We start from the raw sequence: 27451 nt of genomic DNA, 5'->3' as shown, positions 1-27451 counted from the left end.
TTTCTTTGGTTCAAGTTTACATTAATAATCAGCAATCTCCCCAAAAGAGTGAAGCAAATTGCTTACAATGTATGATACTGTGAAAAGAGACAGGAAGTTGTTGATTTTCGGGCAAAACTCCTCACAAGAATGTCAAATGCCACCAACATGCATATCATAACCTCACCGAAAGGTATGTGAGCTACTGCACCGCTCATTCTGGAACACGAAAATAAAAAAGGTTAGCCGTGCAGTTGGACTACATTAAACTGTCTGAAGCAAATAAAATATGAAGCTGTCATTCACACGGGATGCCTAACATCAAATTTCATTTCAAGACTTGTATTATAATCTCAATAAACATCTTTGTTGTCCAACCCACTTGATAGGCATATGCAGACTTTAAGAAGTGAGTTCGTAATTGCAGTTTGTGGTGGGGACTCTAAACGTCAAGTTGATTAATCCAATGATGGTATACCTGAAATCCTTCGAGTTTAGAAATGAGTTGCGTAGTACATGGAGTACACCGTGATCATCACTTTTTCACAAACTTGGCTTCATCGCCAGGTACATGTCACACTTTAATATGGTACTCAGTACTGTTAGAAAGGAAGTAATAATTAAAAGGAGTCTTTTTACCGCAACAAGCAATCATCTTCATGCACTTATTAAATTGCATAAGGCTATTAAAGTGGACTGATCTGCTACTCCAGGGCTTCTGAACTAGTGTTATCAGGGCAATTACCCCCAGAGGACAATTATCCTCTGGCTAAATACTGGTTAGTGATAAGGTTAGAGTAAATTAGGGTTAGGGTTTGGTTTAGGGTTAAAGTTTGGGTTAGGGTTAGGGTTAGGGTTAGGGTCAGGGGAAGGTTCTGGGGTAATTGCCCGGGGGTATTTGCCCTAGACCCTTCGGAAGTATAAATACTTTAGTGCAATAGGACTTCATCAATCTAGCTTGTGGGGCAAAAGTAAGGTTTGTATACAACCCTACCCCCTCCCCCCCCCCCCCCAAAAAAAAAGAAAAAGAAAAAAAGGATGTCATTGGTATCCTATATAGTTAAAAAGAAAAAGAAAACAGAAAATAAATCATGAGCAGTGCCATACTCAGTAACTTGCATCCAAATATTTGATTTCACATACAATGTATAAAAAGACTGATATGAGCTCACAAACATAGAGTATAAAGCAATCACTGGCTTATCAAGTCTGGTACTGCATGGCCAATTGCAAGTATTTGGACCGGTGCAATTGGTCACTGGGCTAGTAGACATTCTGACACACTAGCCCCAGTGGGCAAGTGAAAATGTAAAATTCCGCAGAACTCTGGCAAATGGTTCAGTGGAAGTATCACATCAAAAAAATCTATCTTTCTTTATTTTGTTCATTTTTTCTCTTCCTAACACCCTCTCCCCCTCTGTTCTCATCGTGGGACATCTGGGTAGTCATGTGACCAAGGGTCAAGGAGAGTGGCAGCTGGAGTGAAAACACACCAACAATCCACATACTTTTCAGACCAAATCATCTACTTTTCTTGTGTAATTGGTTTCAAAATTCTGTGAAACTGTCAGACATGGTCCGTCTTGACATTTCTGACAGCCACAAGAAATTTTGTTGATAAATTACGGAACAGAATGGTAAAACGAGGGTTCTGAACGCAGACAGCCAAAGCTCCCGAACACCACACTGTGCCATCTTTATCACCATGTACATTTGTACACTGCTAGTGTACACTGCATTCACACTCAAGCTCCACATACGTACAGGCAAGCTGTTTGTTTGCACTCCAGCTACCGGAAGTGATGTGCACGCCGACGTGACCATAAGAATATGCTCCACCCTTGTTTTGCTCACTTCACAGCGTCTCGTTGCAGTGCTGTATTCCAGCACAGTAGTGCAGCATGAGATTGGCTAGCGTCTGCATGCGTTCCTCGCTGTGCGACAGCGCGTCTTCCAGGGCCTGCTTCTGCTTGCGGCGGCGCGACTGCTGGACTTCTTTGGCCAGCCGGAGCTGGCGGTCAGCCTCGTCATCGATCTCTGTCTGCAGCTTGCCGATCTGAAGAGAGAATAACGAAAGCAAATAGCATAAAAAGGTTGAAAAGGACAAGTTCACCTTCATAAACATGAGGATTGAGAGAATGTAGCAATATTAGTAGAACACATTACGGAAAATTTATGGAAAATTGGACAAATCCTTCAAAAGTTATGAATTTTTAAAGGTTCTCTGAAGTCACTGCTGGATGAGAAGAATACTAATGTGTATGATGTCACATGCACAGAACGATATAAGGAAAATATAAGGAGAATTTCCCAAAATTTCACTTTTTGACACATGTACATATTCCCTTGACTTGTTACTGATATTATGGTAAGGGTAATATTATTCACCCAGCCTTCTGAAAGAGGAAAGTCAAGTGCTCTATTATTATGTGAGCCAAGTGAAAATTTGTTGAATTTCCTTTACATTTTCTTTCCACCGTTCTACGCATACGACATCACAAGCTGTAGTAGTCTTCTCATCCAGCGATGGCAGCATAGGAACTTCAAAAATTCATGACTTTTGAACGGATTGTCTGATGTTTTTCAAACTTTCACTGATGTGTTCAACAAATATTGCTGCATTCTCTTAATCCTTATGTATATGATGTTGAACTTGTCCTTTCAGTCGATGTTCATCACCTTACAGGCAACTCGGGCATTAGTTGAATCAATTGGAAAAAGCAAAATAAACCCTACAAAACAAAACACTTTAAACTCGGCAATATTTGACAAATGTAAAGCACACACGTTTTTAATTTTGATCTGAGAATTTCCTCTCACTTGATCAAAAGGTGACACTTCATTGCAAAGGCTTACAAACAGAGTGATGAATCATTTCATATTTTTTCATATCATCATGTGCGAGGAGGAAAAAAAAAAACAGCATGCAAAACCCACAGTAATTTTCTATTGTAGCTTGAACATGTGAGTCTTAATCCATTTGTAATCATCCTGGCTAACCGCAAAGTATGAATTTTATACAATTACACAAATGAGACATAAGATAATGGGAAAAAAACTAAAACTTACCATAGTTTCCAGTTTCTGCTTTCTCACATCAACAGGCATCTCGATAAAAAGCTCGCGACCCATCTAGTAGCCAAGAAAAATCACAAATAGAAGAAACAAACAAGTAAGATGAGACTCTGCACAAGGCAACATGCATCAACAATGTTTTCTTTTGTTCTTTTTTCTTTTAACTGTTGATTTTATTCAAATGTAACAACTGAGAGTGGCAATACACTAATCCCATGCAAACAAGTTCATTGGGTCACCCTGTTATCTGTCACTGCTTGGCCACCCTTACTCAAAATTAAGATTTGCATCCACTGGGCACTGAGGAAATTTATTAATGCAAATGTTCCCATACATTTACAATTTTTTAAAATTCCGGCACTCAAATATTTGGATATTGGTATCCAAAAATTACTTTTAAGAGACCACCATTTCAATCCAGCCTCTTCCAACCCAACCAATGAACACGATACTGAGAGTCATGAGTGTCAGAGTACAATTATTGACCAAAGGTGAGTTTCACGAGCTTTATATGGCTAGAAGTGTGTCACATATTACTGTAGACGTATAATTTATGGATTTTCCTGAATAATACAGTATAATATTCAGTTTATTTGTATTCTTTTAAGAAGAAGAAGAAGAGGATTCCAAGACCTGTTATCTAAAATTTGAAAACACAATGATCTTTGAGAGTCAAAGATCATGATACATGAACACACTGTACAGAAGATGTCGCTATACAAGAACTATGCACCACTGGAGGAGGTGTACACCTTGCTTGCATCACTAATTTTACTTTGGGCACACAGCGTCAGTGCTGGTTACTTCTGAGACTGATCAAATAAGTCATTCATCTTCAAACATTGGAAAATAAAAATGACATGAGATGCAAACCCCCTTGGAAGCAACATCTCCTCTCCTTAACTGTGCTCACGCACATGATCTGCAGCTCCTGATAATAAGTGGAATTTCTCAGAGACATATTAGCCTTAATTAGTTGTTCTTCAAGGGGAATTCTGGACCAGTTAAACATTAACTTCAAAAGAAAGAGTACAATATTACAAGCGCAACAGCGAAAATTTGATCAAGATAAGATAAAAAGTAGAGAAGTTACGAAATTGTGAAATTTAGCTCATTTTCAGCAAACAGTTCTCGAAGCAAATTTTCAGCAAACAGTTCTCAAAAAATCAATATAAGTATGCAAATAGTGAGTTGAGGATATCATTGCCTCACAACTCTTCATATAGTTTTTATGTAAAATCTTGAAATTCACGATCTTTTGTTAAAATGCAATTGCGCCCCAGTCTTAAATCCCGATATATCTGACTGATCATTATTTTGAAGTTATTAAGCCAGAAAGAACATTATGTATTTATTACATAGTCCACAATTCTCTTTGAATGTGAGTAGACTGGAATGTAGAACAGACCTCTCTAACGGCAGTCATGACCATTGCATCAGTGTCGTCGACTCTGCTGCCCTCAGCGGCGTTCAGCTGCCTCAGTCTCCGCTTCAGCTTGCTCAGCCGCCTCACCATCATCTCAACGTTCTCCTCTTCATTCTCCTTCTCGTCCTCCGACGAGGCCTCCGACTCGTGTGGCGACGGCACCGGGGAGGGGTTCGGCGACGGATGCGGGGTGGGCCGACGCCCGGCGACGGATGAAAGGCCTTGGTTGGTAGCAGCTGCGTCCTTGACGGGCGAGGCCTGATCCTGGCGGCGAAAGGCCTTGTTTCTAGAAAATGTTGTGCAACAGAAAGCAATTTCACTTTCACGATCAAAAAAAAAAAAAAGGCCGACGTGCATTTTTCACCATTTGTCACCTCCTTATCCACTTCTCATAACATCAGGGCGTGCTATATATCAAGGCAATGAGAATTACCACAACACCTCCTTTCTGCATTCCAGCAAGCAATGTACACTGCAGACTTGCAACAGGAAATTACATTCACAGTCCCCTATAACCATGCTTTCAGGCAAGCATCAAGCAAACACAAGTCATTGATAGTCAACACAGACGTCCATGTGAAGGTAAACATTTTCACAAACAAATTTTGTTTCTGGTCATTTTGCCCCCAACAGATTCTGCTAAGAACAAAAGCTCAGGTCCCTTTTGACTCCAAATTCTGTTTCTCTGACAGAAAGAATACATAATACATAAATCCAGAGCATCAGAAAACTGATGAAAGAAAAACATTATGGTAATGGTAACATTGGCTACCTCGGTTTATCATTTGGGGTATTAAATTTTGTGGTATGGAGAATCAAAATTGTAAACAACTCATTATGAACTAGTATGCCTCTCTGGCCACTATTCAACAAGAAAAGCATCCTTATCCTCTGGTTTTAGGAAAGAACTTGACCGGTTGAAGTTCATAACGAATGACCACAAGTCAGAGTGGACAGGCAGTTGAGTCTTAACTGACCATTCTCCCTCTGCCTGACTATAATCCTGATGTGTTACAAGGAGATCCTAACCAAAGGTTGGAAGTAAATTACTTAATCCAAACAGATCACTTCCAAGTCCCCATGAATGTATGAAGTGAATACACAACCCCAGTCTACTGACTGGACTGAGTCTTACTGCTCATTTTCCCTGCGCTTGCCAAAAATCCTGACTTACGTGTTTAATACAAGGAAATTCTTATCACAGATTTCACGTGAATAATATAAACCTTACAGAAAACTTCCAAGTCTTTATGAACGCATGAATTGAATAAACCCACAATCTCCTGATTGGCAACAGTAACCAAATATGATAACGATCAGTCAAATCTATTGTACATTGGGAAAAAAGTGAGGGGCAGGGCAATGAAGACTGCCCAGTAATGACAGTTTTTGGTTACCTGTCACACGGAATGCTGGCTTGGGTTTTTTCAGAACACTTTTTGTGGCATATCAGTTTGCACAAGTTACATCGAAGAGCATACTTTGTCCACACCTGGAAGAGTGAAACACACAGACAATGCAAAGGGCTTTTGTTTTTTATACATTTTCAAGGGACTGATGATGATTATGATGCACGGAGTGATACAAGACAAAATGACCTGCTCATGTCTGAAGACATGCCTAAGACACTTTAGGTGAAGATTTAGCAAACATTCCCAGAAAAGGTAAAAGCAAACTTGAGAGTAATTGTCTGCTCAGAAACACAGAAAAAACTAGAAATGTCGCTACGGCGACTGGTGTATGCCTCCGCCATAATACATGGTTCTCCTAATAGGTCTATAGTACAATGTCTTGACAATGTGTGATGACAGTTTCACACAATTGGCAAAATATTAAAATGACAGGTTTGCCACAAATGTGCTGAATGTTCACTTTCCTAGAACTAGGTTCAATTGGATGAATGATTAAAACGTCAGAGTGCAGGTATTTGGGGGAACTGATGATTTTCACTTGTCTTTTGACCCTTTTACAAGTTTATGCATTGAGTAATTTTCAAGGTATTGAGAAAAAGTATAATTTCAGTATCAAATGGTAAAATAGTATTATCGAAACCTGGCCTTTGACCTTTGACCCCACAGTTCCAAAGAGAATCACTGTTAGGTAGAACATGCATAAATATGTAAGTTTCATGACAATACCTTGAGTTATTTTTGAGATATGGAGGAAAAAGTGCAATTTAGCACTTTCACTTGACCTTTGACCTTTTGACCTTTGACCTTTTGGCAAGAAACTTCCCACAGAATATATATTGGGTTATACATGCATACATCAAGTTTTAAAAAAATCCTTCAGGCACTGCATAAATATAAGGAAAGTAGTTATATTTTGAGGAGTTGACCTTGACCTTTGACCCCTGACCTTTGACCCATGACCCCCAACTTCCCTAGATAATCACTGCCCATCGGTACAAGCATATATACTAAGTTCCATGAAGATACCTTGAACCATTTGTGAGATATGGAGAAAAACATGAAATTTCAATTTTTTTTTTTCACAAAATAACCTGTGACCTTTGACCTTTGACCCTGTGACCCTAAAATCCACACAAAGTATCAACCCCCAAGGATATACCCTCATACCAAGTTTGATGCAAAACCACCACACGGTTCTTGAGATATCGACAAAAACAAAACGGGACGGACGGACGTACGGACGGACGGACGGACGGACGACCCGAAAACATAATGCCTTCGGCCACTTCGTTGGCGGAGGCATAAAGATAAAGGGAGAGAGGACCTGAAAATTAGTTTGCTGAATACTGATGCTGAATTGACACAAATCTAGCCATATTCAACATATCATAGTTAGCTTGCAAGGGGGGGGGGGGGGTGACAGCTAGAGGCATGGTTGAAACAACTAACTTAGGACAATCTAGAAAAGAAGTATTTCATGAAAAAAAAAGTACATTGACAGACATGGAATGGCCAAAAAGTATGTTTCAATAACTTCTTGCTCTCCACAACATCCTGTGCACACTATGTATTTCATATCTTACATGCATTTCTATACTAATGATGATGACAACATTATCCCTTCAAAATGTGTCGTGTGCAAGCTGAGCTGAAAATCAAGGACCAAATTGATGTACAGGCTGGAAGAAGCCTTCAGTGGTTAATATGGGGTTGGGGGAAGAAAATGTGATTGATGAAGTGATTGCACAACAGGGCATCACTAACAATATTTCTTCCACTGACCACGCTGGTTAAAGTGGGTTTATAGCACCCTTTGCCAATGCGGAATTATGACAAAGTTACCAATACTACTTTTAAAATGTTTGCTCTTGGCTCACTCATATGCCAAATCTGTCAATCACACTGATGATTTTGATAAAAATAATTTTATACAAATGTGATATTTTGCTGTTCTGCATCATTGTTGAGGTACATGTGCCTCATCCTCACCTTTTTGCCGCAGAAGTCGCATCTGGTGGGGGCTGAGAACTGAGTGCCCACCAGCCGGTGGGGCTGGGCACCAGCCGCCGGAACATGAAGACTGGTATGGCAGCAATCCAGTGGGCAAGAAGACATGTCAGGTGGGCAGGCAGACCCCAGACAGACAGAAACAGGCGCCAAAATTCATGACGATGCCAATGAGGATGGGGGAAGGATAAAGGTAGGATGGGTGGAAGACAGTGGTGGAGAAGACGGGATTGACAGATCGGAAAAGGAGAGAGAGAGAGAGAAGGAAGAGGAGAGGAGGTAAGACAAAATGCAATTAGATCTATGTTTATCATTGCAGAGAAATACTTGAAATTTAAAAGAATCATGCAGTAACAAGAAAGCACATGAAGATTGATACGGATGAACCAGAACATACAAGAAGAGCATGAAGAGATAGATAGACAAATGGAAAAATAGATATATGGAAAGACAAATAGATAAATAGAGAGAGAGAGTTGGGCAGAATGGACAGAATGAGTGACTAACAGAAAGAGAGAGAAAGAGATATATGAAGAGACAAATTGATGACAGGAGGAAGTGAGAAAAATTACATCCCATGGTGAGCACAGAAAGAATGACAGAAAAAAAAAGAGAGATAAAGTTGAGAAGCAAATCATACCAAAAACAAAATGCACAGCCAGTCACCCTTCAAAATGCAATTCAGGTGAATGAAACGAACATCTTTGGCAACAATATCCATAATAAACAAATTGCCAGAGTAAATAGTTGCAAAAGGGCATTAAAGTCAAATGCAAAGGTAACAATACAATGACCTCCCCAAAAACATGGAAAGCATATAAAACTGTCACTGTTGCAATGCTGAGCTCATTCCAAATTGCAGATCTGACTACTGTGATATAACATGGTGCTGAGCGACATTCAGGGCACTATCGGAGCAAACTTTCATGTAAAATGCACAGGAGCATGCTAGTGGCCAATCTTGGAAATGCTTCACTCACAAATGTCACGCACAAAATACCTACTGCCAAAGTTCAAAGGGACCTTTCACCCAATACACCCCTCTGATACTGCTCATTGTCTGATACAGCAAGTCAATAAAAAAGAAAAAGAAAAAGAAGAAAAGAGACAGACACACAGACAGACAGAAAGACAGATGATATGAGAGGGAGAGAAAGAGGGTGAGAGATTTTTAAAAAGGGATAAACACAAGGAAGGTATAAAATGTGGAATTTCAGACAAAAATCATAAGATGGTAAACAGAGCATATTTTATAGTCTTTGAAGTACATGATATCCATGCAAAAGAGTAACTAAAATTGGATACAACAGGATAGCAAATAAGAGACAGAAGTAATATCAGTAAAATCAATTCCACAATGATTGGTAGGTGAGACTACAGTCTTACATGAGAATCAATCCCAATTCAAAACATTTTGCTGAAATGAGACAAGCAAATAAGAAAAATATTTCTTGCCAAATGAAAAATTGTAATTTCAATAATTTCAACAACCAAACATCACAACAATCTGGAATCAACAATAAAGAAAGTGTGGTAAAATTTGTGCACATAAGGTTTTACATTTGATGTTTCACAACATAGCTTTCACTATTAAAGCTGGATGCACCCTAAAATGAATCAAATATGTGACATTTTCAGCAAATACTGAGAGATAACTGTTTCATCTCTCCTTTTATCCCCCTTTTTTTTCATGTTTGTCTTCTCTAAAATTTATTGTAAAGAGTGCTTAAAAATGGGGTATCCAAGTTTAAGGCATACGTACATGACTTCAGGTAAAAATGAAGAGTTGAATCTATTCACACACTGTACATCATACATGTGTTATATAAACATCTTGTGGTTCATTTTCATGGTTCACTAGTGTAATATACACATGTTGATGGTTCATTTTCACTTGTACATGTTTGTTGGGTTCGTAAATGGCTGTATGGATGAGGTTTTATGCACACACACACACAAAATGCAAACAAACGAGAGTGAGAAGATTCACTATTGGTATTAGTGAGGACACACACCGTACACAGTAAGGACAAATGTCACATAAACATACAGATGATAGGAAAATGACATCAAGGAAAAGTAGTGAAGCTACAATAAAGTTGCATGAGGCAGAATAAGAAGTATCAACGAGAGGAGTTGTTCACAGGGCGAACATTTATTACATTCATCTTTGAGAGGGTCTGCAGTGCAAACTTTGTAAAACTTTCTGCAAAACATTACATTCATGAAACCAAGATGTTATTTAGAGGGGTGAAGGTTCAGGTATGAGACAGAGGGAGATAGAGGGAGACAAATTAAAGAAACTCACACCTGAACATTGCATTCATGTCTGCTCTCCTGCATCAACTAATGAGCGAGTAGACCCTGCACACCCCTACTAACCCTAAGTCATCTGGTCTTGAGGTCTTCTTGGAGGGACCGGCCTTCCCTTTGTCTTCCCCGCCCGACTTTGGCTTGCTCTGACCATCGTAGGGAGAGAACTCGGGGCGGTCCGCTCCAGCCTCCTTGGTAAGCTTGGTGGGCTCTTCAAAGGGCTGGTGGTGGAAGAAGAGGGAGATGTCTCCGTAGCTGAGGTTGCTGTCAAACCCGGGATGGGTGAAGAGGTGCATCTGGGACGGGATCCTCCTGTAAAATGAAAGTCAGACCATCATCATGAGCCTGTTTTATATACCATAAAGCTTACTGCATTGACGTAACCATGGCAGCAACATGTACACAAACAATTAATGTAAGTATCTATTTGATGTTTGCCATTCTTGCTCCAGTAATACAATCACAGCAACCTATTATTACTTTGAACCTCTTTATGAAATGGTCCCACAAATCCAGTTAAGCATTGCATGCATGCATCAACAGTTTATACACAACTTTTTTAAGATGAAACAATGAAGACAATATGCAGAAAATTAAAGAAAAGGATGTGCTAATCTAAATGACATGCTGCTGTATGCTTTAATAAATTCCATTCATTTGATCGAGTAATGCTTCAATTTTTCTGCAGTTATATAGTCAACAAGGCTAACATATCGACAGGATGTAGTGTTAGCAGGGACTACAATGATTACCCAAATCTCCATAGCAGTAAGTGTAGCATGTAATATCATTTTTAAGTCCTATCAGAGGATGTTAACTCTGAGAACGAAAACAATTCTAGCAATATCAAATTTAATTGAGGAAAGCAGTAAATATCACACTATCAGTGTAAAGTAGGCTGACATATGGATGGTATGAATCAGGCAAAGACGCTAACATTTTGAAGTATCCACAATCCACATCAGCACATACACAGATACACATACACGCATGTATGAGAGGTAGCAGGCTGTTGAGTGATTTTCAAGAAGGGAAACTGTAGGTACTTCAGGTGCTCTATGGGGTTAACACGTTCAACTCAGTGTTCATGCTAGGTTTACATTATATTTCCAGCAGCCATTGCAAACATGTTTCAGGCCACCATGAACAAATTGGGTAGGATGTAAATAAGGAGGAAAAAATGGCCTAAATCCCATGCACTACATAACGGGCAAACAGGGCCCCCAGGAACATAACAAAAAACTGGTATTCTGGCATCAATCTTCTACTCACGTAGCACCGCCTCTCTGTTCTGGAGGCTGCAGTTTGAAGAGCTCCAGGTGTTCTCCAGACAGTGTACTGACGCATTGGAGAGCTACGTCAACCAGGCACACGCTGGTGTAGCCAATCAGCATGTCTCGCTCCCCGACAGTCATGCCCAGCCTGTTCCACACGCACACATTCAAGTAGCTGTCGGATTCACCGACGTTAAATGTGAAGGTCTCGTCCCACTTCGGGTCCTGCAGAGAGTAACCAAAGCCTTTGGATATCATAAGCATGAACAGGAAACACAGCAGTATCTCTCCCTAACCCCCCCCCCCCACGAAAAAACAAATAATCAAACAAACAAACATACAAACAAGCCACAGATGATGACAGTGTTGCAAGAATAAATCATTACATTTGAAAGAAAGCATCATTAAGAATAATCTTTGGTTCAGTGGGCTTCAACGTATGAGGTAGTGCAAACTTTACTTCCTTATTATTTATTTCATTTAGAACTAGAAATGTCGCTATGGCGACTGGTATGCCTCCGTCATAATGTATGATTCTCCTAATATGTCTACAGTATGTCTTGACAATGTGTAATGACAGTTTCATCTAAATGGCAAAATACTAAGTTGACATGTTATAATGTGTGGAATGTTCACTTTCCTTGAACTACGCTTAATTGGATGAAAGGCTACATTTTCTAAGAGAGCCTGTATTTGGGGGATTCGGGGACTTTTACTTGACTTTTGACCCTTTTATAAGTCTCTAAGCATTGAGTAATTTACAAGGTACAGAGAAAAGTGTAATTTCTGTATTAACAGTAAATTGTTAGCATCTTGACCTGGCCTTTGACCCTTGACCTTTGACCCTATGACCTTATATTTCCCAAGACAATCACTGTCAGGCACAACATGCATATATATATTAGTTTCATGATGATACAATGTACCTTGAGCCACTTCAGAGATATGGAAGAAGAAGTGAAATTTAGCACTTTCACTTGACCTTTGACCTTTTGACCTTTGACTTTTTGGCCAAAAACTTTCCAGAGAATCGCTAATGAGTAATACATGTATACATCAAGTTTCAAGAAAATTCTGGCAGGCATTGCAAAAATATAATGGAAAAATGAAATTTAATGAGTTGGCCTTGACCTTTGACCCCCCTGACCCAAAAATTCCCTAGATAATCACAGCCAGTCAGTACATGCATATGTACTATGTTCAATGAAGATACCTTGAACCATTTCCAAGATATGGAGAAAAAAGTGAAATTTCAACAATTTCACTTGACCTTTGACCTCATGACCCTAAACTCTCACTAGAGAATCTTTATTAGGCAATACATGTATATATTAAGTTTCAAGAAAATACCATCGACATTGCATAGGTATGGGGAAATAGTGAAATTTTGAGCATTTGACCTTGACCTATGACCTTGAGCATCTGCACCCAACAGTTGAAAGGAACAACTTCACCCTCTCATACATATACCTGCAAAGTTTCATTACAATACCTCAAACGGTTTTCAAGTTATGCTGTCCACAAAATTGATTACGGACGGACAGACAACCCGAAAACATAATGCCTCCGGCGACACTTCATGGCGGAGGCATAAAAATCAAAGTGAATTCATAGATAAGCATCAGGAAATAACAATAATTGACCCTTTGAATTTCTGTTTTTTGGTTTTACTTTTATGACGCTCCCTTGGGATAGCTTTACCAATTAGACAGTGTACAAGAAGTGCATTTTTTATTGCTCTTGATCACAATTGCCATGACATGAACATTTGGAGAAACCATATTGTCTTGACAAGAATCTCAAAAAGAACTCACACGTGCACTTTTCACCAGGCAAGTTTCTTGAATATCATCCACTGCCGTCCCCGCCTCAGCAGGAGTGGCACCTGAGGAGGGCGGACCACCACCCGGTGCATCCGTCTCCTCAATCTGAGAGGTGAAACTGGACACGCTGATGGTGTCAAGGTCCATGTCCGCAATCTTGATGGCATCAGTCTTTTGTGTCAGACACAGACTGGCTCCTTCCTCCTTGGAGGCTGCCTTGAGGCTGGGGTGGATGGTGTCCTTGATGACCCTCTTAAGGTGGCGCAGCCGGTCCTCATTGTCCTGCTGTGTCGACAGCTGCCTCACCGTCTCATAGTCCAGGCAGGACGATAGCCGTCTTCCATCTGACGTCGTCGGCTGTTTGTTCTTGCGCTGGGACAGTGGCGAGTCCAAGCTTGGCACCTGGAGCCTGTGAGCTGCAGCGGCTTGCGGAAGGTCGCTCTGGGCCAGGTCGCCCTGGGCGACGTCGTCAGCGTCGTCGTCCTTGATGCCAAGTTCATTCATGATTTTGACGTTGATGAAGTCCTCATAGTCATTGTCCAGGGTCATGTCTGGCACAGAGCGAAGGTCAGGCTGGTCATAAGCTGCAGAGGAGGCAGGCAGTGTCTCCATCTGATTGATGGGCCGCTGAACTTTTATCACAAACCTTGAAGAAATGACGGAATATGCCATGAAAAGTGAAGAAAAAGAAAACAAAATGTGGAATGTTTTCTTTAGAATGCTTCACATGCATCAAAATTTAGTTCTTCACAGAGTGGTTGATTATTACATCCTAATGATGAAAACAAAACGAGTCTTATTCTGCACAGGTTGAACTTGACAAATTCAGCATCAAAATATCAGTACATACTCATGTACAGGCAGACAAAGTATATTCTATCCTATTAGGCATTGACCTTTGACCTTACATCACAGCACTTCACCTCAATGTCTTCAACTTTACAATCATGTACAGCATACTCTCCCTCAAACCACTTTACAGGGCACTTCTTCTTGTTGTAGCTTGGCTGAAATGACCCAAAGATCACCAACAGCAACAATCAAATCTCAATCCTCACCTACCAAGGCATGCATGTGTGTGTATGCTCATTAGTTATTATTTTAGACAAAAGAATACAGGTAACTTATTTTATTTTTCTCTGCTAAAATGGTCCCTGTTCACTGCACTGTGCCTCTCTGGAGACAAGAAATCAAAACAATGCTTTGTTTGTTCATTTGTTTTGTTTTTTTCAAAATACTGCAGCTACATGTACCTTGGGCTCAACCTACATTTATATCTTATGATGTCACAATCTTGGCTCAAGGAGTTACTCACTTCTCTTTCGCTTGTTTGACGACTTTAGAGGCTTGTCGGGCTGATGTCACTTTCACACCATCAATGTCAAGAACAACATCTCCCTGGGAGAATTGAAGAAAATTCAAACATAATAGGGATAATCAGCTCTTAAGATATCAGTTGAACTGCTCCATTTTCTTCAATGGTATTTCTCCTGGCATTTCATCAACAACATTTTGTTCTAGAGTTGTAGGATACTGTGCTTGTAATTCATACCCCTAGATAAGAAACCCCCCCCCCCCCAAAAAAAAAAAAAAAAAAAAAAACATGCTTTCTCCAAAATAAAGGTAATATGTGTAGACAGAAAGAGAGATAGAGAGGACATGTAGGTATAGCCTTTAGTCAAGAAATTAAACAGAAAATATATGACATATCTCAAATTTTGTTTTGTGAAAACACAATGATAATGAAAGTATATTGTTTATATGCACAATGATGAAAAATCTAACACATTAGAACTAGGAGGAAAACGTAAACAACACAAAAATGCCACAAGGAAAAATACAGAAGTGATGAAGAATTTACACACAGAAAGCTACTAAACCATGAAATTACTTCAAGCGACTGCTACCTTTCTTAATTCCGTCTGAGCAACTAATGAGTCTGGACTGATGCTTGCCACTACAACTTCCTTGTTGTATATTCCACGGCTGAACGTCACGCCCACATTCTTCGGATTGGTTTTCTGGATGATTATTTCCAAGGAGTCGCCATGGAAACGCTGCTCGATGTCACTGTGAGTCCAAGGATGAGTGTCTGCAGGAGAATAGAAGGGGAAGAGAAATCTGAATGGTGACAGAGTTTTTGAAAATCTTGGATGAATATTTCCTTAAACCAGGATAAACAAACAAATTCATACCATGATCAAACTACTTCATGCTCCAATTAATACCACATAAATTCATAATGACATCCAATTTCACAATTGTTAGCTATCTAGAAGAAATGTGGATGAAGTTCTTCCACAAGATTGCAGTTACCATATACTAACATGCATATTTTGAATAAAATGCAATACATAGCTAATGAGTAACAGAAATTTGAATCTTAACGAGACATGAAAACTCGTCACATTGAGGACGAGTTAGGTGATACGCTTGTGGTCATCAGATGACAGTCATCTGTGATCGACAAAGAAAAGAATGCGATATAGGCACCTTGAAGTTATATTGAGCGTGCATGCGAAACCGTTTCTGTAACCACTCGGCCACGGGTCATCCACGGAAATGGTAAGACAAAAAAAAACAAACAATGTATAGATATAACAGGGGGAAAGCCAATGCCCACTCAACTAACGTTGCCGTGTGAACATCTATTGCATTGCTAGACGGAAAAGCGGCCTTGTAACGACTGAGGTCGCTAGGCCATTTCTGGCATCTTGGGAAAAATACGTCCCGCAGACATACAATCTATAATCGGCTGGTTTTGATACCTTGCCTTTAATCACCATTTTCAGTGTGATGACGTCATCAAAGTACAAAACAATGACATGGACTTGAAAGAAAATTGTTCAAAGTACAACACCTCCGTCGTCGTACTTATTACATACTATGATCGGTTTGACAAACCCAGCCTGCAGAATTTTGCAGCAGTCTAATCATTGTGGTCTCCAACACAAAATAGTGTGATTTTGTGTATGGGTGTGTGTCTGTGTATAGGTGCGTTTATATACGAACGTGATTTCTACATGGACGAATGTGTAATACACCATTGAAGAAAAAGAGTAAAATAGATAAGTATTTTGTTTCGTGCTCTTATGGGGTTCGAACCCGCACGTGTGCAACCTTACGTCTCTGAGACGTCGCCTTTAACCTCTCAGTCATACGTCTCGACGAGAAAATATGAGGAACGTAAGCTTATAACTATGTGAAAGATGAATCAGGAATCGTTTCATCCACCTTCCATTCTCATTTTTAGTTTTGAGCTGCAAAATTCTCAACTTGGTGAGAAGATTTGAAAAAAAAAATAAAATGTATGATTACTGCCGCTTATTGTCTCAGCTACAACATACTTAATTTCAGAGGAAATGAAGCAAAATCAAGTGAGGTACAGGCGCTTGAGCGTTATCAAGTCAATGCATGGTTAAAAAAACAAAAATCCCCTCTCATAGCTAGACATAACATATAACCCTCGCTGATTTTGATATCTTGCCTTTAATCATGCCTTCTAGCATGATGACGTCGTCAAATTAGCAAACATCAATATGGACTTGAAAGACAGTTGTTCAATGTATAGACATATTCATCATACGCTGTCAGTTTGCTATTAACATGACTATCGATTTCACATACATGAGGCAGCTATTAGTACCTGTATGAAATTATTATAGGCATGGTTATCAAATTCCCCTTAAATTTCCTTATAATTGCCTTATTTTTACACACAGTTCAGCTATCCCTTTAAACTCGTCACAGTTTAATTAGAATCATTAACATCATACATTAGTGCCATATTCAGTTCCATAGATGATCACGTTTGCTAATTAATTAAGATTAATTGTCTAGAATGTGTCATATGGCCAACCTGTATACACACGTATATACACACACACAATGCTAAATGTATGTATCAAACCTCTGTAACACAACTTTGAACTAACTGTAGGAATTATCGCTGCACTTATCATCCATACTTTTTATCACTATCTGAAACTCCACAAAAACCACTACTTGACAAATAATTATCAATACTGAAGAGTGACTTAAAGGAATAATGCAAATACTTTTTCTTACAATGTATAGCTTGTTACATGTATAAATCAGCACAAAGTAACCACGACTACATTGTGTTACTGAATTGATATGAACAAATTCCATGTTGTTAGAATATGCAAGATCAATTTGAAAAGCCCAGCCTGCAAAATTTTGCAGCAGTCGAAGTAATGCAGTCTCCAACGCAAAACAAAGGGATACTTTGTGAGTGTGTGCGTATAGGTGTGTTTACATGCAAACGTGATTTCTACATGGCCGAAGGTGTAGTACTCCATTGAAGAAAAAAAGTTTTAAAAAAATAATTATTTTCTTTCGTGCTCTTGTGAGGTTCGAACCCGTACGTGTGCAACCTCACGTTTCTGAGACGACGCCTCTAACCACTCGGCCATACGTCTCGACGAGAAAATTAGAGGAACGTAAACTTATGTACGTGAAAGATGAATCAGGAATCGTTTCGTCCGCATTCCATTCTCATTTTCAGTTTTAAATTGCAAAATTGTCAACATGATGAGGAGATTTCAAAGAATAAAATGCATGATTACTGCAGCTTATTGTCACAGCTACAACATACTTAAGTTTCAGAGGAAATGAAGCAAAATCAGCTGAGATAAAGGTGCTTAAACGTTGTCAAGTCAATGCATGATTTCTAAAAAAATCACCTCCCATAGACATAACACGTAAACTTGTCCGATTTTGCGTCTTTACCTCTAAACACAATTTTAAGCATGATGACGTCATCAAATCTCAAAACTATGGCGTGGACTTGAAAGGTAAATGTTCAAAGTACAACATATCTGAATTTGGGATAATATTGAGCTTAAACAACAGAGATACGAGCAAATGAATGTCAGAAACAGTACCTTAAAAAAATTAATTCCACTTTTTTGATTTCAGATGATGATATGATGACGTCATAATGTATTTATGGAGATATTGATACTTGAAACGTTATTTCCAATCCATATGCTTTTGTAATATGCAATAAAAACATAGGGTAACCAGACGTTTTAAAGAGCTATGGCGAAATAAACAAAGACATGTTTTTCGCTATATTTGCACATAGACGCGCACACAAAATTTCAACTTTGACGCCAACGCATTTCTTTGTTATAGGTCAAAATTGATCGAAAATCAATGGATATTGTTACTTAATGTATCAGGAATCCAAATCTGTCAAAAAATGTGCATTTTCATTTTGCTTACGCGCACTACGCGCGAAAATGTGCGGACGGACGCGAACGCGCGAAACGCTTAAAATTGTCTGAAACTTCGAGATTTCCCATTGGTAAGTTGTTTTGAGCCTTTTAAAAGTTTGACGCGCGCGTACACGCGCTTAATTATGTCGTAGGTAATTAGCATTGAAATGTAAGATAGAGCGTGACCTGAACTTAATGTCCACCGAAAATGATACAGAAATGACCTTTAGTTATGAAGTTATGATCGGTCATGTAACATGGTCCGAAAATTACAAAATGGCGCCTAGATGACGTCATAGATATGTTACTGTCATGAAAACCTTATTGTGGCTAGATATTGTCATGAGACATGTTCCCTGAAAATGTCATGTTATTCCGTAATGTCATTCTTGAGATATTGATGACACAAAATTGTCCAGAAAGAAAGAAGAATAAAAAGAAATAAAGAGAGATTTTGACAATCACAATAGGTGATACGCTGATAGCGTATCACCTAAAAAGAACATGCATATTTTGAATAAAATGCAATACATAGCTAATGAGTAACAGAAATTTGAATCTTATAAAGTAAGCTGCAATATGATTTTGTATGTAAAATGCCGATCAACTTGCATGGTCAAGGTATGATTTAACTAAGTCAGATTGGAATATCACAACGTGACACTGATGGCACTGACATTCCAGAATGGCAGAATTTCACCATACTCACCCAAGCACAATGTGATGTAAATATCGGAGTTGTGGCCAAGCTCGTGATTAACTGGCAAACGGCTGCACTCGATGACGGTGACCTGCATACGACCCAGGGTGATCTTGGCATCGTGGACGTGGAACTCGTTATCCGTTGGGACGGGGGGCTTGGGAAAGAAGGGCTTATTCCGAATCTTGTAGGCAGGCAAGATGTGCTTCTTTCTCAAGGTCTTTCGCAGCTGTGTTGGGGGAATAAAAACATGGCCCATGGAATATTGATGGCTATGTTTCAGTTCTTTTCAGTTCCTTTTATTTCTCCACTTGTACAGATGAAATCATTAAGATAAATGTCAACTATGTTCACATCAAAATAAGAATAAGAGTACTTATAAGACATCTGATATACGATCATGTGTACACACGATCACATATGTCGTGGTATGTTATCTTATATCTAAATGTTGAAGTTTTTGCAACTATCAGATTTCATGTGTTATGTTCTCAATATAAAACTCGTTCAGGGGAAGTGTTATAGTAGACAAATACAACATTTTATCTCAGTAAAATTTTTATGATTTCTTTGACATACACATTATTACGATTCGATTTCACCTCTCAAAAAGAAATAACTACTTAGAAATCAATACTTCACTCTGCATACGGTATGTTTGGAGAAACTAGACCCTAACACCATTTCATTCATGTTTGAGTGCTTTGCAGGAAAGATGACTGAACCCAAACGTGCATGTCGCAAACAGTATGTGTAAAAATGTGAAGACCTTCCACAGAGGTTAGTTTATCTAAATTACATCATCCTAAATTTCAGCGGCCATGGTATGTCGGCATACAGGTCCTCAGATGATCTATATTAGTTGCTCACTGATTCGCTTATCGTGAAGGCCATCATGTTAATCTTGTTTCATATCACATGATTTACAATGCTGGCAGTAAAAGTGCTGCTTCCAGGCGCACTGGAATCGCTGCTTTAGGGCAAATAACTACTACCATTAAAATCACATGATGCATAATTGAATTTCAGTCTAATGATACGTAAAGATGAATGCTTGCCTTTCACTAGAACATTCCTAACAAACTCACACGTCTAGTACAAATATGATGAAAGAGAAACAGAAACAGATATCAGGAATATGATACTGTATAAGTGGTTATTTTTGCGAGGGTTTAATTTTCGCGAATTTCGCGAATCACAGTTGGATTGCGAATTTAACAACATGCGAAAATGTCGCCATACACTAGAGTAACAATACATGCAAGATTAAGTGTTGGTGTCAATTCGCGAAATCAACATCTCGCAAAAATGTCTGTCACTTTCTAATTCGCGAAAATATCTGTACGCGAAAATAACAGCTTATACAGTAGTATAAAGTCTGTCAATTCTACCAACAAGGTACCCATCAATTTGCAGCTTACCTGATTTAAGATAAGTGATCCCAGCTGGTGGACTGTGCGGCCTTCAAAATGAGTCTCGATGTCAAACTCTAGTTCTGGTTCCTGAATAAAAACAGGTAAATCAATGCTGTCAATGTATAAAATCTACTGACACACCAATATCACATATTAATGGTCTGACAAATTAAACATACTGTATTACTGAAACACAAACTTATCCATGATGTAGGAGAAAGAAAAAAATTAGAAGGCAAACAACATTCTACTTGAGAAATGGGCATTTGCTCCCTATTTATGGTAAAGCATGCTAAATCTTTTGTTGTTTTTTTTTGGGGGGGGAAGGTTGAGGAGGCAGAAAACATATTAATAAGCATCAAAATACATTTTTGTCATCTTGGACTACAAAAAAAAAAAACCACCCAACAAAAACAAAACAAAACAAAACACACCAGTTTGCAATTCAGTATATAAACCACATCTTAACTGGTACAACAAGAGAGAGCCACAAATTCAACATTCCCTATCTCATCCAAAACTCACTTTAATATTGTTTTTTTTTTGAATATTGAAAATATTTTTCACGTTACCACCACATCTCGAAAGAAAATTTGAGTGTAGTAAGCTAATATGAGATTCTATTCAAATTTATAAATTACTAACTAATAAATGATTACTGAAGTATTACCCTGTAATCATTTAACTAAGGTATGTTAAGGAAAACATGACTCAAGTGTTGCTTAAACTTCATCTAGATTTATTACAAACATCTATAAATTCCTAAATCTGTCCATTAGTATAGTATGAGCTGTCAAACAATTCTAATGTAGATATCTTTCCTTTAAATGTTGACACTCAGCTCATATTGCCACACAAGAAATTAAATAGTATCAGTTTCAATTGATCATTCACAGCATCAAAAAGGGGAAACCAGCAGTGCTCTCTCAATGAACTCGGCTCACCTCATAGAATGAAAATGACCAGTGTGTGTACGGCTCACGAGAAAACTGCAGTCTGGCTCTCCCCTTCAGCTTGGTCACAATCACTGAAATGTAGGCCGATGTACCAAACACAAGGTCCACGTCCACAGAGACTCGGAAGCCCCCTCCGTAGTCAAGGTCAACTGCTACATCAACAACCTAGCATATTTCATAAATACAAAGGCCCTTTCATTAGATATTTAGAATTAATAAACAATTAAAAAACACATATTAAAATCACCAAATTTCTTTTTAAGGATATGCAGTATTTACACCTGTACTGATAAAGCTGATTACCCTTACTACCAACTCTATGAAATGAGCCTACTACGTAACAACATTTAATAGCCCATACATACAGTACATACATACATGATAGCCGTCTGTAGCAAGAATGGATGTCGAATTACGAATTCTGTAATACATGTATATTCAAACCATAGATAAGTCTATTCCAGCTTGGACAAAACAAAGTGGTTTTGGGTGTGAACTGCTCTATATCACACATTGGTTAGTATGCATTTATTTACACCTCAAGACCTGTATCATAAATGGTGTTCTACAAGAGTAATATTATCAAGAAATCACTGATACATGGGTTAGCAAAAATACAATAGCATGCACTGTCAATTAAAACACACAAAGATGTAAAAGAAATCCATGAATGATGCTAAGTATTTGACAGCTGAGGCATATATGATATGTAATATGAAATCAGAGCAAAAAAAGATAAAATATATATTTTTTTAAATATCATTCTTCAATGTGCATGGGTGCAAGGATTCATTAGAGAGAAAAAAAAAAGTTCTGGGAGAATCACAAAAAATCTAGTACCACATACTCTTTACAAGATTTTCGTTTTGGCAGTTCAGCAGAAACTTGTTGTCTTTCTATGGCACAGTAATATGCAAACTGTAAATTGCAAGGCACAATATTTCGCAATGATAATGATCAAAATTTATTCGAGTGCTTTTTCTATACAGACTCAAATTGCTTTGACAATACAAGAAATCAGCAATTTTCACTGAACAAACAAAAGACAGAAAGAACAACTTACGCTGCACTACAATGTCCATAGCGATTTACTTCTAGGTTCAAGCTTTTACTGCAAGACCAATCTAACTGATTCTTCTTAACTCTTCTTGGAAAAAGAACAACTAATGATATCACACGTGCAGTACACATAATGTATGTGCTTCTCTTTATCATATTACCTGTGGCATTTGTGACCCTTCCTCCAAGGTGAATTTCATGAGAGTAACTCCATCAAGAATAGGAAATGAAGATCCAAGACAATAGTCTCTCACCTTGATATCAGAAAAGACAAAAGTGGAAATTTTTGCGGGGTTGAAATTTTTACACATTTTGCGCAACTAGAGACTTGCGCAAAAAAAAAAGCATGTGAATATTTTTGCTTGCCATATGTTCCAGTAGTTGATTTCTTGATTCCGCGGAATTAAAAACATGCAAAACTCATCTTACCAGGCCAAGCACAAAAAAAAAAAAAAAACAACAAATTATTTGTGTGAAAATATCCACTTTTACAGTAAATCACTAATTTAAGATTGTTGGGAGAGGGGGAAGCATGTCAAAGTTTTTACTCCATTTCTATGGAGCACCTTCACAAAGCTATACAAAGGTTCTTAAGCATACAATTTCAGAGAGAGCTAAAGGGGAACCAGTGTGCTTTCAAGGGAATGTGATCCTTGGGCAATGTGCCCAGTCAGGAATATATGTAATACAGTGTATATGGAGATGTACTGTACTTCACAAAAGTAAGAATTTGATTCAAAAGCAATGGTTGAACAATATTATGACCTCTGGATTAGAAAGCATCACACAGATCATAATGAAAACTCATCGTCACAAAAATGACATTTTCCTAAAATCTATACGCCTGATACTGGAATCATTCTTAGCAGGTAGTCTCTTTATTCACTTTCTTTTACATCACTTAAAGGCATAATTTACCATTTGCAGATGGAACAAAAACCCAACATTAGTGCTTTAAAATAGATCTAAAATGTGAGTTAGGGATAGAAACAACCACTGTAAAAATTTGAATCCGTATAATCGATGTTAAGTATTGTTAAGTACACAAAATGTGAACAATAGTTATAATAAGAATGCTTCCAGACTAAACCGTATACAGTTATGGTTTATTGAGAAGCATGCTGATATCTCCCCATATTTTAGGCTTTATTGCAAAAATTTTACATGGTAGGATGTTTTGTGATACAACAGACCTACACATATGCATCAAATGTGATATCTTGAACATTTTTGAAATCACTGCTCCCAAAGGTAAACTGGACCTTTAATGAAAAAGAACAACAACATTTAAAATGTATATTGCATGAAAGCAACATGCTAAATCAATGAACTTTGACACCATCATGTGAGTGAAATATTACCACCCCTGGTTCTGTAAGTAAGCAAATAGATCCTACACACTAACAGAATGCAAACAATTTGCACTTTCATACATATCATCAACACACTCTAAATAATAACATGTTTATTTATTTATTCAATTTAGTATGTGATGGGAGGCAAAATATATGCTTTTCTCTTCGGCAGCTGTGTTTAAAAGAATGATGTATGTTACTAAATTGACAAATTAGAGTGACTATACCTTATAGTCATCAATCTACTTTCTCAAAGACACTGAACATCTTTAGTACAAATTTCTTAAGTAACCATACTCACGGTAATCTGCTCCAATATCTTTCCTGCAGTCTTGGCATTAAGCAGCTCCTGAAACTCTACGTTCATCTTCTTAATGATCCATCGGCGGACAAAGACAGTGTCCTTGAGCTCACAGAAGAGGAAGCTGATGAGAGCATTGGCAGCATGGCAAGACTCCTTCTTGAAAAGGAGTAAAGACGGATTGCGCAGCTCCTGAACATGCAACAAGATCAGGGAATACAAAAGTGTAGAGTGAAAGTGTAGAGCCATCTTGGCTTGTGGGTGTCCCTTATCAGAGCATGTCCAATATCACTGGTATCATTACTATCAACAATGCCAGTTTTCTCATGGAAGACTCTACTATACTCTACACAAAATACTGTAAAAGTGGAAATTTTCACGGTGCTGAAATTTTCGTGCATTTCGCGCAACCAGAAACTAGCGCAAAAATAAAAGCACGCGAATATTTTTGCTTGTCATATGTTCCAGTAGTTGACGTTTTGATTCCGCGGAATTAAAAACATGCGAAACTCTTCTAACCCCGCCGAGCGCGAAAAATTAGTCGCGCGAAAATATCCACTTTTACAGTAAGCTTTGTGACTAGCATATTTTGCCTTGCCTTTCTAGTGCCTGCAAGGAACTGATCAACTTGACAAGATGGCCGTTTATTTCTCAGCTGTTTTTCACTAAAGTGCAGATGTAACACAACTGTACAATGTGCAGACTCACTGTAAATTCAAATGACACACTGACATACATAACAATACATCCACTAAACAACTTCAAGAGAAGAAAGTGTAAAAAAAAAAGAAGTACAGTCCGACCTCTCCATCCAGCCTCCCTTTATCTCGATCTCTCAATTTTCTGGACGCAATCTTGCCATTATTTATTTTCTTTTTTTAATGTATACCTGTAATTATGGGGGAAAAGGGGGATTTCAAACTCAAATGAAATTCCTACACAAATTCATAAGAATTACATATTACTCTCAACATAATTAACACACATTCACATCTAATTTTCATCTATGATAACATACCTTCAGACATTCACTACCCCCAAATCACCACAAGAACAAGGACAGAAAATGCAACTAAAATGCAACTGATTGACAAATTGCCCTACATCGATGTAAATAATCAGTTGCATAAAAACCTCTTGACGGAAGAATTTTGTGAATTTGAATAATTACGCCGTACCCTCTGCATGCTGTAAGGATTAGAACCAACACTTGCTGTCAAGCCGAAGCTCGGTGGTCTAGTGGAGATGACGCATGTCCGGAGATCAGGAGGTCATAGGTTCGAATCCTGCTCGAGTACGTGTGTCCATAATTTTTCATCATAGCTGCTATACATAAACACTGATCAATTCAGTGCATATTTATGTCAGTGTAGGGCAATTATATCTGGCCAAATACCTCATCCAGATTAGCTTGGCTCCAGACATGTTCAGGATAGGAGAGGTCGGACTGTATGCAAAATTAAATGGGGGGGGGGGGGGGAGGAGGTTAACAGCAGTGGCTTACCCCTGCTTGCTGGACTCTGTCATAGAGGTGTTTCTTGGGGATGGGTTTTTGAGGTTCATGCTTAATGTACCAATAGAGCCAAGAGGCCTGGAGAACCAGCATCAAGACTCCCCCAAAGAGGATAGACAGGATGATCGCAAACAACATGGCCGCTAGATCACTCTGTTCTCCTCCAGAGAAGCACTGAATAGAATGAGACAGGTGAAAGACACTGTTGTTTGAGGAGTGATATCCTATTAATGTTACAGCACTTGTTATTGCGTGAAGAATATTGAAACATGTGGCATAATAAAAAATGATGTTTTGATATTTAAAGGGTGTGTACAGTTCTGGTCGAGGTGAGGATTTAGCTTTCAACGTTTTGCGAGATATTCAGAAACCACTCTATGAGATGTCAAAGAGCATGCAATTCTAAGGGGTATCAAAAGTTTATTTGATGAAAATCGGTTTTGAAATGGCTGAGATACCCCAAAACAAGGTGAAACAAAGAGAGCCTAATAAAGTTGTGGCCTGTCGCCTTTTATTATTATCACTTTTTTTTTGGATATCTCGGCCATTTGAAAACCAATTTTCATCAAATAAACGTTGAATCCTTCTTAAAATTACATGCTCTTTCATATTTCTTAAGAGGTTTCTCATTATCTCACTTAAGAATGTGCAAGACATGAATCCCCACCTCAACCAGTACTGTACAGTCCCTTTAAATACGATCTGAAGATGCATTCCTTACACACAAAAAAAAAAACCCACAAAACAAAACAAAAAAAGAAAAGAAGAAAGGATGGAGGTATGCACAAAGTGCGGAGTAACCTGCAATTCTTTTTTTTTTCCTTTTCTAATGCCTATCATATTCTGCTCTTGCGAGTCTTTATTGCGTAAGAGCTGAAACAAAATGCACAGCGGCTGAGGACATCTTCATTTCTCGGCAGCATGCATTTTTTCAAACCCTGTGCGTAACTCAATCACCTGATCTGTCATAATACACATGTATGTGTAATTCTTCTTTTCTAACAGTCACATGTGGACTGCATTTAAAATGTTAGTCTTTTATACAGTGGTGGATCCAGAGGGGGAGCACCAGGAAGGTGCCCCCCCCCCCTTTTTTTTTTTTTTTAAAAAAGAAATAAAAAGAAAAATGGGGGGGGGGGGCGAGTGCACTCCCCTTTAATTTTATAAAGGTGCCTCCCCTTTATGGAATTCCTGGATCCACCCTTGTCAAAGAATATTTTCTGATGGTGAAAGACATCTTGAATAATGGTTAGAGTGGGTATGGTAATTAACATTAGTCACTTAGAGAAGTACACACATGTCACAAGGAAGCCTATACTGTTCTACCGGTAATTAAAAAAAAAAAATCAATGAAATAATGTATAAATACGGAAACCTCAAATCCCATCACATGTTCTAATAAAAAAAAAAAAAAAAATCAATCAATGAAACAATGTATATGGCAAATACGGAAACCTCAAATCCCATCGCAACCGAAACTGTAGGCCTACCACCTCTTTAACATGGACTATGAGTATGAGGTCGAGTCCCCTCCCATGAACACATGACATGGAATTGAGAGCGCTTGTCTGTAGTACCGGTTATCAACGACGACTAATCG

At 38.5% G+C, this 27451-nt stretch overlaps 1 protein-coding gene across 1 annotated transcript; it reads right to left on the bottom strand.

Moving 5' to 3' along the window:
- Positions 1 to 1806: 1806 nt before the first annotated feature.
- On the bottom strand, positions 1807 to 25989 carry LOC140234850 (PDZ domain-containing protein 8-like). Its single transcript, XM_072314896.1, has 16 exons — positions 25843 to 25989; positions 24339 to 24530; positions 22844 to 22936; positions 21612 to 21788; positions 20674 to 20754; positions 19262 to 19481; positions 15217 to 15401; positions 14625 to 14707; positions 13301 to 13955; positions 11485 to 11711; positions 10282 to 10524; positions 7882 to 7972; positions 5878 to 5972; positions 4463 to 4766; positions 3049 to 3111; positions 1807 to 2035 (listed from the first exon to the last, which is right to left on the bottom strand). Exons 1-16 carry the CDS (start codon positions 25987 to 25989, stop codon positions 1835 to 1837), a joined length of 3057 nt encoding a protein of 1018 aa, XP_072170997.1. The 3' UTR covers positions 1807 to 1834.
- Positions 25990 to 27451: the final 1462 nt, after the last annotated feature.

Source organism: Diadema setosum, chromosome 11, assembly GCF_964275005.1.
Source record: "Diadema setosum chromosome 11, eeDiaSeto1, whole genome shotgun sequence".
In the NCBI taxonomy this organism is placed as follows: Eukaryota; Metazoa; Echinodermata; class Echinoidea; order Diadematoida; family Diadematidae; genus Diadema; species Diadema setosum.
The sequence above is the reverse complement of the archived record's forward strand: the minus strand, read 5'-3'. Positions and strand labels throughout refer to the sequence as shown.